The sequence below is a fragment of the Cebus imitator genome, unplaced genomic scaffold (genome assembly GCF_001604975.1).
Source record: "Cebus imitator isolate Cc_AM_T3 unplaced genomic scaffold, Cebus_imitator-1.0 Scaffold802, whole genome shotgun sequence".
NCBI classification, from domain to species: domain Eukaryota; kingdom Metazoa; phylum Chordata; class Mammalia; order Primates; family Cebidae; genus Cebus; species Cebus imitator.
This window is the reverse complement of record NW_016108117.1, coordinates 54,292-71,803: the sequence shown is the minus strand read 5'-3', so window position 1 is coordinate 71,803 and position 17,512 is coordinate 54,292. Positions and strand designations below refer to the sequence as shown.

At 40.6% G+C, this 17,512-nt stretch overlaps 1 protein-coding gene across 1 annotated transcript; it reads right to left on the bottom strand.

Moving 5' to 3' along the window:
* Positions 1-4,669: 4,669 nt before the first annotated feature.
* UBE2T (ubiquitin conjugating enzyme E2 T) lies at positions 4,670-14,356 on the bottom strand. Its single transcript, XM_017520112.2, has 7 exons — positions 14,295-14,356; positions 8,383-8,555; positions 7,731-7,800; positions 6,133-6,238; positions 5,933-6,031; positions 5,707-5,790; positions 4,670-4,974 (listed from the first exon to the last, which is right to left on the bottom strand). Exons 2-7 carry the CDS (start codon positions 8,489-8,491, stop codon positions 4,849-4,851), a joined length of 594 nt encoding a protein of 197 aa, XP_017375601.1. The 5' UTR covers positions 8,492-8,555; positions 14,295-14,356; the 3' UTR covers positions 4,670-4,848.
* Between the last annotated feature and the right edge of the window lie 3,156 nt (positions 14,357-17,512).

Here is a 17,512-nt window from a genome sequence, read left to right as displayed (position 1 = left end):
ATTCAGTATTAAGAAGACAAATAACCTAAAAAAAAAAAAAAAAAAAAAAAAAATTAGAAATTTAGAACAGAATCCATACAGCTGACAAGTATGATTCTGGAGTCATACAGGCCTGGATTTGAATCCCACACTTATCATTAACAGCCAGTTGTCCTTAGGTTTTACTTAACCCCTCTGAATCTCAGTTTCATCATCAGTAAAATGGGGATAATCATAGTATCTAAACTCTGAAGGTTATTGAAAAAATTTCAAAAGATTTTTCATGAGGCCAGGCATAGTGGCTCACACCTATAATCCCAGTACTTTGGGAGACAGAGGCAGGTGGATCACCTGAGTTCAGCAGTTCAAGATCTGCCTGGCCAACATGGTGAAACCCCATCTCTACTAAAAATACAAAATGAGCCAGGCGTGGTGGCGTACACCTATAATCCCAGCTACTGGGGAGGCGAGCCAGAAGAATCGCTTGAACCCAGGAGGCAGAGGTTGCAGTGAGCCAAGATCACGCCATTGCACTCTAGCCTGGGTGACAGAGCAAGACTCCATCTCAAAAAAAAAAAAAAAAAAAAAAAAAAATTCAAGTTAAGGGTTTAGCTTAGTGCACGGCAATATCTCCCAGGCCTAGAGAGAACCTAGAGACTAAGAACTCACCCCCTAGAAAAGTTGCCTGTGATGGAAGGTTTGAGAGAAGAAACCGTCAGAACAGACCCTGTTTTGAAGCACAGAGTTTCAGGGTCCTAGTTAAAGGAGGAAGACAGTGTCAGGAAGGGGACACACTCTATGGGGATGTGGGATCAGGGGAAAAGGTGAGCAAGGAAAACAGGCACGTGAAGGGGAGAAACCCTGTAGTGGGGTGGGAGGGCAGGTGGAATGAGCGAGACATTCTGGATAACCTGTCATCCCTGATATAAACTAAGAGATGGAGAAAGGGATGGACGCTCTCTGGGGGCCTTGGCAGGAGGCAGGGGTGACTTGCCAAGAAGCTAGGAGAAAGTGGAATGTGTTGTTTCTGTGTGTAGCATGTCTGTGTCCATCACCCCAACCTCTCCCGGGCTTCGCTGGCAGCCTAGTGTAGTCCAGGACTGTAAGATGTCTTGCAGCCAGCCATCCTGGGGAGCAGGTTCTGAAATCACAGCCCCACACCCTTTCCTTGTCCTTCCCTCCCTCGGGCTGTCCTAACCTAAACAAGACAACCTGGGCAGGGGGGCCACATGCTGATGGAAAAATACACACTTGGCTGGAAAAGGAGCTTTATTTGTATGTGTTGAATTCCCGCAGCAGCCAAAGGATAAATACCAAGTTCCAGCCTCAGCTGAGTCTGCCCACAAGGTGGGTGGTAAAATCTGTTCTTATTTAGTTTTTGGGGAGAGGTGGAGAGGGGGATTGGGAGTAGCAGGAGAGGGGAACTTGGAATCTGCAATGTTTATATGATCAGTCATGGATGTCATCTCTCTTTAATTAGGGGTTTGGGGTTGAGAAACAGCTCAGCTTGCTTATCCTAGGAACAGAGCAGATTGGCAAGTAGGCGGTGGGCAGGGCAGCTCCTTAAGACCCACCTATGGTTGGATGGCTGTCTCCATCCCCCAGTTCCCTGCTAAGCACTTGGTAAATGTCAGCACTGTGCCAGGCCCTGTACTGAATGCTTTACATGCATCATCTCATTGAATCTTCACAACAACCTCATGAGTCTCAAGCATCATCATCATCCCTTTTACAGAGGCAAAACCTGAAAAAAATAGAAAGACTGAATAGAAAGCTAAGGTCACACAACTTTTAAGCAGCTCTACCAGAGCTGAAACCGGGTCTTCTTGACCTAAGTCCATGCTTTTAGCCCTTTCCCATCCTCCCCTGAGCTAGGAGTAGGGAGCTGGGCTTTTAAATCCTCGGGCATGTCACTTCTATTCTCTAGCCCAGTCCTCTGTACCTCAGGCAAAGACATGGTTGGATGACTTCTAATAGCTTTTGGCTCTGGTGTTTCTTGTGATTAGAGAGAAAAGTTCCTTGTAGCCACTATATCCCCAGCACTTACAGTGAGACGATATATACATTTAAAACTGAACACATTTCCAGGTAGGGACAAATGCTATAAAGAAAATTAATTAGGGCAATAGGCTATGGACCAGAGAGTATCTGAGGCTCTAGGGCTCCTTTAGATGGGATAGACAAGGACTTTCTGAGGCAGCTACATTCAAGCTGGGACTATCCTGGGGAATGTAGGAGGCAGAGGAAATAGCATATGTGAAATCCCTGAAGTAGGAATGAGCTAGGTGTGTTCAAGAGATTGAACGCAGGTCTGTATAAGGCATAAGGGGTTGAGGGTATGCAATGAGGATGGATAGATAAAGCAAGCAGGTGCCAGATCATGCAGGGTCTTATGGGTCAGGGAAGGAGACTAGGCTTTTAATTGCAAGATGAAGCCACTTGGAGGAATGAAACCAAATCCAACTTACATTGTCAAAAGGTTATTCTCGCTGCTGTGAAGAGCATGGTGGGTCAAAGGTCAAGAATGGGGGCAAGGAAACAAGTTAGAAGGCTATGACTGGGCCGGGCGCGGTGGCTCAAGCCTGTAATCCCAGCACTTTGGGAGGCCGAGGCGGGTGGATCACGAGGTCAAGAGATCGAGACCATCCTGGTCAACATGGTGAAACCCCGTCTCTACTAAAAATACAAAAAATTAGCTGGACATGGTGGCACGTGCCTGTAATCCCAGCTACTCAGGAGGCTGAGGCAGAATTGCCTGAAAACAGGAGATGGAGGTTGCAGTGAGCCGAGATCGCGCCATTGCACTCCAGCCTGGGTGACAAGAGCAAAACTCCGTCTCAAAAAAAAAAAAAAAGAAGGCTATGACTAACTTGCAAGTGAGAGATGATGGCAGCTGAACTAGTGTTATAAGTAGGGGTAGGGAGAAGTAGCTGGTAGAGCTGACCAGACATGGTGATAGAAGTGTAAGGGGTTTTGTCCTATAGGAGGTACTCTTTTCCTGCAACTACTCCCTAAGTCCATCTCTCACTTCATATCTGCGTTTATTAACCCAGAGTAATCAGCACATGGCATTTCCCTGGCCACAGTGATTGCTTTCAAGGTGGTCTACAGGGACTTTTCCTTCATGGAAAGTAGAGCCTCCTGGCCTGCTGAATAAAGTGCCCCAACTGCTGCTGGTAGTCACCCTAGGAGGGGAAGAAACTTCAGGAACAAACAGCCTAAGAGAAAGCTGATACTATGGATGACAGAAGGAAAGAGACCAAGATATTGGTATTGTTGAACCTTTGAATCCACCAATCCAGATGTTCCCTCTACCCCTGGACTTTCTATTTAGTAAGGCAATGAACTTCCTTCATTATTGCCAGTCTGAGTTAAATTTCACTTACAACTGTAAGCATCCTAAATGATATACTAATTGTGGAATATATTATAGATATTGGACCTGCCTAGGCAGATGAATACAGACTATAATGCCCCTCCATATCCCAGTGTAGCAATGATGGTTTTTACCTAGGCTAGGCACCATGCATGTAAAATGCATCTCTGAAGAGGCAACTTTCATTCATCTGCCTATGAATTACCTTGTACTCTTTACTGAGCAGCAGCCTGCCATACTGCTCATGTGGCGTTTGGAAATCCAAACCTGACTTTAAGTATGCATAAGCATAGAAGACAAGCTTGGAATAAAATTAATTCCTGGGCTTTAAAAAGAGACCAGTAACTGATTTTGAAAATTAGGTTCAAAAATTCTGTAGAGGTTAGAAATCTGTATTTTTAGCTTTTGCCATGACCTGTCATTAATGGATTATATAAATTCATACTTCTTGTTCTCTGACCAAGTCCAAACACCACATGAGCAGTATGGCAGGCTGCTGCTCAGTAAAGAGTACAAGGTAATTCATAGGCAGATGAATGCAAGTTGCCTATTCAGAGATGCATGTTACATGCATGGTGCCTAGCCTAGGTAAAAACCATCACTGCTACAATGGGATATGGACAAGGGCATTACAGTCTTTATTCACCTGCCTAGGAAGGTCCAATATCTATAATACATTCCACAAAAAGCCTTCACTTGGCCTGGGTGACCTCTTCCTACTTCAGCTGATTTCTGCTCAAATCTGTTATCTCTGTTACTTAAATAGAATTATAAAGATAAGTCAAGTGTATTGTAAAATCATAAGTAGGGAATTCAAGTTTGGTACCAAATTGTCCAGAATGGAGTCTTGCCATAAAATGATGCTGGAGAGAGGAAATCCCTACTTAAATTTGAATGAGTATTTGGTTAATCTCACATCTGATTTTCTCACCATTTCATTCTCAAACACTAGCATACTACTTGGCAAACAGTAGGTGTTCAATGAGTATTTGTTGAACAAATGAAAGTTTTATCACAGCAATTCTGGTCAGCTATGTAAATCACAAAAAGTAAAAGCTTCAAAAAAAAAATTTACAAAAATATTATCTTCTTCCCACATTATTTTAAGATCTCAGAAAAGCTATAATCCCCGAAAGTGTAAGGGTAATTGAATTGTTTCTACAGCTATTTTACATCTGTGTCAAACATTCAGTGTCCCTAGTGATGCTGGTAAGCCAGCAAACTAAAGGACAACAATTCCAAATATTTTAACATTCCAATTATATAGCTCTCTGGCCAGTTTACTCCCAGGCACACATTCAGGATAAACACATATTCAACATTAAATGACTATTTATTTTCCAGGCTTAAAAGATTTCAAAATACATATGTACAAGATAAATAAACTACACAAAAATTATGTCAACAAATATATTTTTAAAAAAATTCAAGGTAGGTAACTTAGATCACCTTGGCAAAGAACATATTAACTAAGATGGACCAGGACAAATCCCCTAAACATCAGTATGAAATTTCTTTTCTATGCCTACTAGCTGACTGGTCTTTCTTTTCTGTGTTGAGTTGTGTACTCTGGAGTCATGAGCGTCTGGTAGATTATTAAGCATCTCCTCCTCATCAGCCTAAAAAGGAAGAGATAGGGTGAAATACAGTAAGGTTCACACAAATGCCAGGATGGAGAAAAACAAAGCTCTGTAATATTATTTCCATGTACTTCTTTGTTGCAAGATTTATATACTGCATTGTGCATATGATATTCTCTCAAAAACATCTTCCTCAATTGTTTTGTATGTTTTAATTTTTATTTCTTTTTACAAGTAACACAACTGCTATTTAACTCAATCTGAAGGATGGTGTAACTCAGCAAGAACTATGATGTGCTAATTTCCATATTCCAGTAATTTGTATTTTGCTAAATGAGGAAATTCTATTGACCTGAGGTTTTTCCTTCAAACTTCTTCCATGAATGGTCCCATAAGAAAAACAAGTTTCCCCCTATTTCTGCAACTAGTCCCTGCAAATATAGATTCTTCCCAGTGTTAAAAGGACAATTTAGAAAAAAGGAATCTGAGACACCACCCCGCTATCCCTGCTACCCACAGTATAAAAGAAATTAACCAGATGCTGCCTGCCCTCTAGTGTTGTCAACATATGATAACTGTTCTGAAATATCTACGGTTGGTTGAGCTATTAGGCTATTTTGCTGAATGATTATTTAGAAGGTTGCAATAGAAGAAAAAGATCAACTAGTCATTCTAGAGTTTAGTACAAATTTGGCAAATCTAAGAAACATTCTTTATACATAAATATACTATATATACTTAACTAACTGACAATAGTAGCAAACATCATACCTTTTGTTTCTGTCTTGCATGCTTCTCTGTCCACTGCCTGGCATTCTTGAGGAAGACTGGCTTATTATATTTAAATTCTGAGGACTGAGATAAAATTAAAGAAAAGAGTTAATGGAGAAAAAAATGATTTGCAGTAGTCAGAGCTGCTGCAGCTATCCTCACACAGGGGAGTTAGTGGTAGAGACAAGGTAGGCTATGTATTGCAGAGGGAAATGGGGATATTTACTATGTCAGCCATGAGTGGGTCATCAGGGTTGGGTTCTGACATGAGCAGTTGAATAGAGGTCAATACAGTTGCGATGTTGAGGGATGGTCTCCAAGCACCCTACACACAAACAGATAAATAGTTGCTTTTATAATAGAACATGATACTCTAATAGATGAAGAAAACAATGCTGTAGAGTCAACCGTTTGCCCACAACTCACTTTTGGTGGCAATTTGAGAACATCTAGACAAATCCTTCCAGCAGAATCAATGTTTGGATGATAAATTGGAGTGAGAAATCGGATCTGAGGAGGTTCAAATGGGTACCTATGAAAGAATAGACAAGAGATAATTTTCATTATATAATTTTGCTTCTAAATACATTTAAAATAGTTTCTTGGTCACAAAATGTTGGTATTACAGAAATGTCAGGGAGACAGGCTTTGGGAGACAAACTTTCTCTCCTCCTAAACTTTCATTATGAAAATTTACAATCAATCATCTTGAAATAACAGTACTGAAAACATCCATATATCTACCACCTGGATTCAAGCCACTTCACCGTCTAAATTCTTGAGCATATCTTCTAAGAATGAGAACATTCTCCTATATAACTACAATACTACTACACCTATGAAAAATTTAAGAACTAATTCCCTAATATCACTTATTCTTCAGATTTTAATTGTTCTCCCCAATTTAAAAAAAAAAAAATTTTATAGCTGGGTTTTTCAAAATAGGACTCAATTAAAGTTTACATATTTCACTTAGTTATTATGTATCTTTAGTGAGACACAGACCTTGCAAAGTTTCCAGTCTATTTTAAAAACTGATGCACCACATGATTATGAAGCTATTCTCTCAAGACCTGAACAAGTATGGCCATGATCTGACCTAGTGATTACGTGTCTATGCTTCAACTGTTAGATATTCATTTCTTCTCTTCCCTATTCTGTACAAATCTATAACTATAACTTACCTGATAAGAGCCTTAAAGGAGACTTGAATTAAAAGAGGCCTTAACAATAAAAAAGAATGAGATCATGGCCTTTGCAGGATCAGAAAGCCAAATACCACATGCTTTCATTTATAAGTGGGAGCTAAATGATGAGAACACATGGACGCAAAGAGGGGAACAACAGACACTGGGGCCTACCTGAGAGTGGAGGGTGGGAGGAGGGAGAAGAGCAAAACTATTGGATACTAGGTTTAGTACCTGGGTGACGATATAATCTGTACAACAAATCCCAATGACGAGTTTACCTATATAAAAAACTTTCAGCAGGGGGTGGGGAGTGTAAAAAACAAAACAAAACAAAAATTTACACATGTAGCCCTGAACCTAAATGTTAAAAAAAAGCCGGGGGGTGGGCAACTTTAATATTAAGAAAGCACAATAGTGGTTGCCAGGGGCTGAGAGCAGGGAAAAATGGGGAGTTATAGTTTAATGGCTATGAAGTTTCAGTTTAGGAGGATGAAAAGTTCTGGAGATAGATGTTGGTGATGGTTGCACAACAATGTGAATGTATTTAATACCACTGAACTATACACTTAAGAATGGTCAACTGTATGTTATGTATATTTTACCACAATTTAAAAAGTGAGGGGGCCTTTGATGGGATCTGGCCCATTATTCTCGAGAAAGAAGCTGAACTCCAGAGAGATAAAATAACTTGGTCAAGGTCACATTAAGTCATGATAAGGCCAGGATTAAAACCTAGTCCTTTAACCCCTACGTTTAATGCTCCATCTACTACATTGCTCTGTTTTCCAATAAATGTACTTTACCATCTAGGTTGACAAGCTGATTCATACAAACCTCTCAGGAATGGTAACTTCTAGTTTAAAAACACCTTTCTCATAAGGTGTGTTGGCTCCACCTAATATTTCTTAAAAGAAAAAAGAAAGGAAGAAAAAGTTAACAGGCAATCGGATCATTCAAATTACCACCATATGGAGCTAATGAGGTCTATGGTCCTAACAGAGAAACTAGGCCTAGGACAATAATTCAAGACTTTAACAAGTCCTCATGCAACATGCCACAATGCTAATATACTCAAAAAGTTAATGGTGTCAAACAAAGGACATATACAAAATCTAAAGCAGAAGCTGCAAAATGCTCGCCACAAGACCAAATACAACCTACAGATTTGTTTTGTTTGGACTGCAATATTCTAATCATGTATGTTTCCCATCTGGCCTCACAGATATTTGAGATGGTTATCTTTGATCTAAACACTGCTTCACTGCTTTAAATCTTGGCTATAAATCAGCCAAAGGTATAATAAAAAGTCAAAGAAGCAAGAAATGTGAAGCAAACCTTTTATAAATGTGAACACATTTGGGTAGAAAGATGGTAGGGCACTCTAACCTTATAACTGCTCCTTACTTTAGAATATACAAAATATTTGATTTCAGCACAATCTTCAACAGGGTCATGACTTTCATCATATACATAATTTGATACCTACGAGCTCGCAGATCATCCATTTGGTCTTTATCTTGCCAACATGTGATGCCTGGGGGTGGTTCTGTGGCCAGCATGTGCAGCTCTCTCTTCAGACGGGAAGCTCTCTGCATAATCCCCAAGTAGAAGGAACCACACACAGGTCACTGCTCCACACTAAGAGCTAGCTGGGATGCACTGGAGGAGAACAGAGGCAACCATGAAATCATCAGCAATAATGACTATGAAGTTTTCAGCAAACAGCTTCAAAGTAGTGACGGTGGGGGACAGATCCCTCTTTTTTTTTTTAAACAAACAGTTTCACTCTGTCACCCAGGCTGAAGGGCAGTGGCGCCATCTCAGCTCACTGCAACCTCCACCTTCAGAGTTTGAGAAATTCTCATGCCTCAGCCTCCAGAGTAGCCAGAATTACAGGTGTACACCAGCACGCCCAGTTAATTTTTTTATTTTTAGTAGAGACAAGGTTTTGCCATGTTGGCCAGGCTAGTCTCAGACACCTGACTTCAGGTGAGTCATCTGCCTGCCTTGGCCTCCTGAAGTGCTGGGATTAGAGGCGTAAGCCAATGCACCCGGCATAGGGTCTTGCTCTGTCACCCAGGCTGGAGTGCAGTGGTACAATCTCAGCTCACCTGCTGGGCTCAAGCAATCCTCCCATCTCAGCCTCCCATGTAGCTGGAAGTACAGGCATGTGCCACCACGCCCAGCCAACATTCTTCTTATTATCTCTATTCTGACAAGGGAATCTGAGTTTTTTCTATTCCCTTCTTGTGAATGTTTATCTACTCAAGCAAATATATTTTTTATATAAAGAATTAAAATTGTAAAACGTTCTACAAAAAATAAAAACACTAAAGGTTTTAAATAGTGGGTGTTTCCACTGATAAATTGTAAACTCATGTGGCCATGCCTGGGTCTGATTTTGCTTACTGCTGTAGCCTTAGCATGCCTCCCGGTAAGGGACTTGACAAATATTAGCTGTTGTGAGGAAGTCTACATATGCTTTGTGAGAGCAAGAGTGGTAGAGAGTCACATTCTGAGATACAAGCAAATGTTAAATGTCTGAGGTTCTCTCCATTATGGATTCTACATCCTCCCAATCTTTAGGGATACCAGTCCATCAATTATTCCATCTTTCTCACCCTCAATATGCAAATATGCTCAAAATCTCTCTCACCTAAAACCAACGCCCACATACATATTCACCCAACACTCTTTTCAGCTCTAGTTCTCCCTCTACTAACCAAGCAAAGGACACCAATTCTTCAATATGTGTTACAAATATCCCCAGTTTGCGCTTATCTTTCCATGTTGTCCATGGTGTCTTTCAATGAACACGTACTCTTAATGTGATCAATCTTAAAATCTTTTCCTGGCCGGGTGCAGCCGCTCACACCTGTAATCCCAGCACTTTGGGAGGCTGAGGTGGGCGGATCACCTGAGATCGGGAGTTCGAGACCAGCCTGACCAACATGGAAGAAACCCCGTCTCTACTAAAAATACAAAATTAGCCGGTGTGGTAGTGCACACCCGTAATCCCAGCTACTTGAGAGGCTGAGGCAGAAGAATAGCTAGAACCTAGGAGGTGGAGGTTGCGGTAAGCCAAGATCATGCCATTGCACTCCAGCCTGGGCAACAAGAGTAAAATTCTGTCTCCAAAAAAAAAAAAAAATTTTTTTTTCTTTACATTTATACTTTGTGTATGAAATTTTTCCTTATCTTCAAATGTAGAGATATTTTTACATAGTCTTCAAATATTTTATAATTTTGCTTTTCAAATTTAAACCTTTAATCCACTAGGAATTGAATTTTATATACAGTGAGTGAGGTAGGGGTCCAATTTAAAGTTTTCCCCCATATGAACAGCCAATCATTCTAACGCCATTTACTGAATAAGTCCCTGCTGATATTACTATAAATTAAATTTAAGTATATGTGGATTTGTTTTGGAACTCTTGAATTTGTTCCATTGATCAACTGGATTATTTCTGAGACAATACTCCACTATTTCAATTACCATGGCTTATTCATTTTTTATTATTTATTTAAATTGTTTCTCAGCTTTACTGAGGTATAACTGGCAAATACAAATTCTGTGTGTGTGTGTGTGTATATATATATGTATATATATATATATGTTTTTTTTTTTTCTGAGTATGGATCCTCCCTGAGACAAATTGTATATATTTAACGTGTACAATGTGATGTTTTACTATAGCTTATCCACCTGGTCTTTTTCTTCAGGAATGACTTGATTATTCTTGGCTCTTTGCTCTTCCATATAGATTTGAGAATCAGTTCATAAGTCCATAAATACATACATAAATATGTATATATGAAATTATAATCCAAATCATAACAGGGTTCTGTGATTTGGATTATAATTTTATTGATACTATAGACCAAATTGGAGTGAATTGATAGCTTTATGATATTGAATTCTAAGATCTATGAACATGCTGTTTCAGTCTTTTTTGATGCTTTCCAAAGATTTTGTAATTTTCTCTACAAAGCTTTACCTAATTTTTGTTTGATTGATTTCTAAGTACTTTATATTTTTGCTATATTTTCAAAAGCACTATTATCCACCCATTTCTTACAGGGACATAGAAATCAAATTGATTTTTAACCAAAGCCTTAATAATGCTAATGATGAATCTATGTGGGGTGGGGAGCTGTCCGGGAATGATAATTCTACACTGCCAATCATATAATCCTCATATAATCAGTTTATCTCTTCCCTTCTAGTCCTTTTCCTGCCTTCTCTTATGGCAGTAACTTCCAGTACAATGTTGAATAGAAAAGCTGATAGCTGGGCCAGGTATGGTGGCATCAGCCTGAAAGGCTGATAGCTGGGCCAAGTATGGTGGCATGAACCTCTGCTCAGGAGGCTGAGGTGGGAGGATGACCTGAGCCCGGGGAGATGGAGGCTGCGGTGAGCCATGATTGTGCCACTGTGCTGTACTCCAGCCTGGGTGGCAGAATGAGACCCTGTCTCAACAACAACAACAACAACAAATAGAAAGAAACAAAGAAAAACTGATAGTTGGTATTGTCAGATTTCTAACCTTAAAGGGAAAGCTTTCAACACTATGCTAATCAATAAGATTGGCCTATAACTGTCCTTTCTAATTTTGTCTTTATTAGGTATTAAGGTTATGCTAGCCTCCTACAATGAGTTAGGGAATGCTGCCTCCTTTTTTTGACACACTGTGGATTAGTCCAAGAGATAATTTGTTACTAGGTTGCCTGGAAGAACTCTATCTTGGTGTTTTCATTTTAAGGAAATTTTAAACTACAAATCCAATTTATTTAAATGTTATTCAAGTTCTTTATTTCTTCTTGCATCAATTTTGGCAAGTTAAATTTTCCCACAAATTTATCTATTTCATGCAACTTTAAATTTATTTGTATAATGTTTTATCTTTTTAATCTCTGTAGCTATCTATGGTTTTGTTTCCATTTTCATTTCTAACACTATTTATCTGTGCCATCTTTTCTTTGATCAGTCTTGCTGGGCATGTATCAACCAAAAGGAAGTTCAAGTTTTGGTTCCACTGGAAAGAATAAAAATTTATGACAAAAATAGAAAATGAGAAAAAAAAACTTTTTGCTTAAAAATAAAGATTTTTTGCTAGAAGTGTTTTGTACTTTGAGATTGTGCCACTGCATTCCAGCCTGGGTAATAGAGTAAGACTGTCTCAAAGAAAAAAAAAATTTAAAAAATTTCATCCGAACAGGTACTGTACATTTTTTCTTGTCATTATTCCCTAAACAATACAGTGTAACAATTATTTACTGAGCATTTTATTAGGTATTATAAGTAATTAAGAAATGATCCAAAGTATATGGGGCAGGGCTCGGCATGGTGGCTCACACCTGTAACTGCAGCACTTTGGGAGACCAAGGCAGAAGGATCACTTAAGGCCAGGGTTCAAGACCAGCCTGTGCAACAAAGGAGACCCCCATCTCTAAAATAAATAAAGTATATGGGAAGACATGCAGGGGTTCAAGAACAGCCTGTGAGGCCTGGTGCAGTGGCTCTTGCCTGTAATTTCAGCACTTTGGGAGGCTGAGGTGGATGGATCACTTGAGGTCAGGAGTTCAAGACCAGCCTGGCAGACATGGGGAAATCCCCTCACTACTAAAAATACAACAATTATCCTATTTACACCTTCCAAAATTGTGGTTAATGTGGACCTAAATTTTATCCCACAAACAATCACCTGTCTCTCTACTTCTTTGAGACTCACAGATCATCTAAATCAAATTGGGAAAAGGGTAGAAATTCAATAAGATAAGATTGCTTGAACCAGGAGGAGGAGGTTGCAGTGAGCCAACATCTAGACGGAGTCTCACACTGTCGCCCAGGCTATAGTTTTTTGTGAGATCCTTGTCGTTTATAAGTTTAGGGTTGTTGTTTTTTTTTTTTTTTTTTTTGGTGCTGTAGCAGAGGTCTGTAATCCCAGCTAATCAAGAGGTTGAGGCAGGAGAAAGGCTTGAACCCAGGAGGTGGTTGCAGTGAGCTGAGATCATGCCACTGAACTCCAGCCTGGACGACAGAGCAAGATTGTCTCAAAAACAAAAGAAAACAAAACTGGCCAGCAAGTTGGCTCATGCCTGTAATCCCAGCACTTTGAGAGGCTGAGGTGGGTGGATCACTTGAGGTCAGGAGTTCAAGACCAGCCTGGCCAACATGGGGAAACCCTGTCTCTACTAAAAATACAAAAATTAGCCAGGCATGGTGGTGCACGCCTGTAATCCCAGCTACTCAGGAAGCTGAGGCAGGAGAACTGCTTCAACCCGGGAGGCAGAGGTTGCAGTGAGCCAAGATCATGCCAGTGCACTCCAGCCTGGGTGGCAGAGCAAGACTCTGCCTCAAAATAAATAAATAAATAAATAAATAAATGAAGACCAGCCTGAGCAACAAAGGCTCTTAAATCTCTTAAATATAAACTATATGGGGAGGACGTGCATAGTTTAAATATAAAGTATATAGGAGGACATTCATAGGTTATATGCAAAAACTACACCATTTTATAACTGGGACTTGACCTTTGATGGATATGGTATCCGCAGGATGTCCTGGAACCATCCATTACGGATACCCAGTATAAAGTATAAAGCGTACCTTTACATAAAATGAGAACAGTGCAAAGCCATGGTAAAGGGATTAGAACAAACAAGACAATTTCTCCCAAGGGAGCAACCAGACTCCAGTCTCACTATATTAACCAAAATTGGCATATGCCATTCTTTGGCTCAAATGCCAAACGAATAACTGCCTATTTTTCTGGGTATAAAGGTTCTTTACAATCTAACCCTTACATCCCGCCTTATATCTAGAATCTACTCTCCACAAACTCATGCTTCAGCCATACTGCCCTATTCCTGCTGCCCATAAAAGTCTTACTCTTTCACACCTATAGATAGGTACATATTAAATAACAACTCCTTCCCTAGTAATGCATCCCCACCCCACACCTTTCCAGTGTCACCCTCTCCGCGTCCACATCAATTTGCATCGTGTTCTGATTCCCCTGACAGTTTCTTCCCCTTAGGGTGAATTCCTTGAGGGCAAGTCCCTAGTCCTTTTTTGTATCAAGTCTGTAGCACATTTGGATAATTAATGACCGAAACGAGAGTTTGGACCAGATGTTGAAGAAGGCAAAACAGCCAGTGCACATCCCGCGGCGAGTAGTGGGCTGTTATGTCCCTTCCGGCGGCAGGGGGAAGGCTCAGGGGAAATCTAACCAAGATTTCCTGCAAAGATACGGGGAGACCCTCCGCTCAACAGTGGCTTTTGTGAGGCTCTGCTTTCAGAGGAGGCGGAAACAGGACTCCTTCCCCCCAAGACTCAGTGACCTCCTCCGGGGTACGTTCTTACAGATGGGGAGGCGGAACACTCTACTTGCTTACCTTAGCGGACACCGCTCACAAAGCAGCAACGAGCAGACCAACTGGCTACCAGCGCCTGCGCCACTCGGACGGTTTGCGTGGCTCCGCCCCTTGCCTGAGAGGATTGTGATTGGCCCACAGTAATCCCCCGGGAAAGAAGCGCAGCCAGCGCTTCTCTCTATTGGCCAGCCCCCTGAATACCCACGCATTCAAACGAGAACGCGGGCCGGGCGACGCCACTCAGCTTCCTACACCCTGAGGTTCAACCCTGAGACGTCATCAGGCGGTCCAAGTTCGGTTACAAAGTCGGCTCTGTCAGACCAAGGAAGGAGCTGGAAATCGTGTCTTAGGAAAAACAATGAAAGGAACCAGAAATATTTAATCTGGAGAAGAGAATACGTGGTAGCTGTCTTCCTTTATTTTAAATATTTTTCATATGGGAGATTTTACTACTTCAGAGGACACATTTAAGGACAACGGATGAAAGAATAAGAGACGCAGAACTTAGCTCAATAAAGCATTCTATCAATTAGAACTCTGAGGAACCAATAGGTAAACGTAAGGGGTAGTGAATTCCTTCATCACTGGAAATGTTCAAGTGGCAGTTAGATCATCACTTGTTAGGGATAGTGCAGAAAGGATCCTTGCACTGGGTAGCAGTTTGAATAGATAGATGGCTTTTAAACCGTCTTCCAACTCTAAATGCATGGTATACTTTCTGAACAAGGAAGAACCTTTTTATAGTTAAGCCAACCTTAACTTCTCAGAGCTGCCTCTGCCAGAGGCCAATGAGCGCTAAAGGATGGCGCAGACCTGACAATCTAAAGGACTAGCTGGAACTTGACTAGCCTTTGGGAATGCTGTGGGTGGAAAAACAAGCAAAAAGCCAACCCTCATCTGACTGCTCTCAGCTTATTGTGTAGCTTTGGAACAAAGGGGGCAATAATAGTAACTTATTACTGTTACTACTATTATACTATTTATTACTATTATTGGTAATGGAGTAATCAGTCTCTTTCTAAACTTGTAAACCAGTATAATTTTGGCCACTTAGTGATGTCTACATGTAGTCAAAATTGGTGTTAAGTGGCAACTGGCTCCCTATGACCATTGTGTGGTGTGCTTTCCCTCGAGACCCACATGTTCACTAGGACTCTGTGATGCTTCCCTGGGGTTGCTCACCTTAGTTGTAGGAATAAGCCAACTAAAGTAGTTTATTAATTATTATGAAGTTGTAAAACAAACAAGGAATCCCGTTCTTGTCCAGTCTAATTTCCAGTTTGCTGTTGGGGTTTTGCATTTATTGTTAGCATTTACTCAGCATTTAATGAAGTGTTTTCTGTCACAATTGAGTTGCTCCTTATTTTACTACCGATGTGTTCTGTTTTAGTCCTTTCCAAACCTGTCTTTATTTTCTTCTGGCCCCTGCTGTAATTGTATCTCAATTACAGTTCTGTCTTCAGAACTGAAATTGATTAATTCCTTTGGTGGTTCTTTGAGAACTAGGTGTTAACAATGTCTCTTAGGAAAAGCAAGAACTGTATTGAGTCTGGTGGAAAAGAGAGATGCTTTGATAAAACAAGTAAGTCCCTATAATTTTGGCAACAAGAGGAAAGAAAAAGGGTAGAAGGAAGAAAAGGAGGCAGAGAGGGAAGAAGAAAAGGAAGGGAGAGAAAAAAACCAAGAACCCCATACACTTAGTGTACAATTTCCATTTGTCCACCAGAGGGGGGTATGTTAACTGGTTGGAATACAGGCCAGGCTAAAAGAGTTTCATAAACTTTTTACAGGTGTCATTGCTTTTTAAAATGGAGCATTGTAATGTTATAATTGCTTTAAGTGTAGAGGAGATATGAAAATTATTATTTTATAAAGGTTTCTTCACTTTAACAACACATCATTGCAGGCTTACTTAGTACTTATAAAAGTATAAAAATTGTATTTTATTTGTTCACAGTATTATTTGTCAGGATTTACTTACTAGTATATGAAAAAATATTTCCTTTATTTTTATTTTTTTATTTTTTATTTTTTTGAGACAGGCTCTCACTCTGTCCCCCAGGCTGGAGTGTAGTGATGCGACCTCGGCTCACTGCAACCACCACCTCCCAGGTTCAAGTGCTTCTCCTGTCTCAGCCTCCCTGGTAGCTGGGACTACATGCACCTTACACCGTGCTCGGCTAATTTTTGCATATATAGTAGAGACGGGATTTCACCATGTTGGCCAGGCTTATATTTTCTTTAGAATAGCATACTTAGTCGGGTGCAGTAGCTCATGCCTGTAATCCCAGCATTTTGGGAGGCTAAGGCAGGTGGATCATGAGGTCAGGAATTCAAGACCAGCCTGACCAAGATGGTGAAACCCCATCTCTACTAAAAATACAAAAATTAGCTGGGCATGGTGACAGGTGCCTGTAATCTCAGCTACTCAGGAGGCTGAGGCAGGAGAATTGCTTGAACCTGGGCAGCAGAGGTTGCAGTGAGGTGAGATCGCATCACTGCACTCCAGCCCAGGTGACAGAGTGAGACTCAAAAAAAAAAAAATAGTATGCTTATAGCCAGGTGCACTGGGTCATGCCTGTAATCCCAGCATTTGGGGAGGCCTCAGGGGGCAGATTGCTTGAGTCCACAAGTTTGAGACCAGCTTGAATAACATGGCAAAAACCCATCTCTACCAAAAAATACAAAAATTGCTCAGGCATGGTGGTGCATGCCTATAGTCTCAGGTACTTGGGAAGCTGAGGTGAGATGATAGCTTGAGCCCAGGAGGTCGAGGTTGCAGTGAGCTGTGATTGTGCCACTGCAAATCCAGAGTGAGACCCTGTCTCAAATATAAATAATAAAAGAATAATAAGCTAAAATTGACCCACTATAATGAAAGAATAGAGTATTTATTTAGGAAATTTAAATTACCATACTTGTTTCATGAGCTGATTATGTAAGTTATTCTCAGAAAGCCCCAGTTGGGAAGGATGTTTTAGAAAAAATATGATTTTGATTTGAAAAAACATTTCAAGTCATTATAGGTAGATGAATGTCTTCATGGCATTTGTTTTGGCTGAGCCTGTAAAATTAATTAGATTATAATAATTATTACTACTTTCGGGCCCGGCACGGTGGCTCACGCCTGTAATCCCAGCACTTTGGGAGGCCGAGGTGGGTGGACCATGAGGTTAAGAGATCGAGACCATCCTGGTCAACATGGTGAAGCCCCATCTCTACTAAAAATACAAAAATTA

Excerpts from the sequence above, each read along its gene's own strand:
- UBE2T (XM_017520112.2), bottom strand. The coding sequence starts at position 8,491 with ATGCAGAGAGCTTCCCGTCTGAAGAGAGAGCTGCACATGCTGGCCACA. Across the intron at positions 6,239-7,730 it reads GAAGTTACCATTCCTGAGAG|GTACCCATTTGAACCTCCTC; the intron begins GTTTGTATGAAT and ends ATTCTTTCATAG. Across the intron at positions 5,791-5,932 it reads ACCCACTCATGGCTGACATA|TCCTCAGAATTTAAATATAA; the intron begins GTAAATATCCCC and ends ATTTTATCTCAG.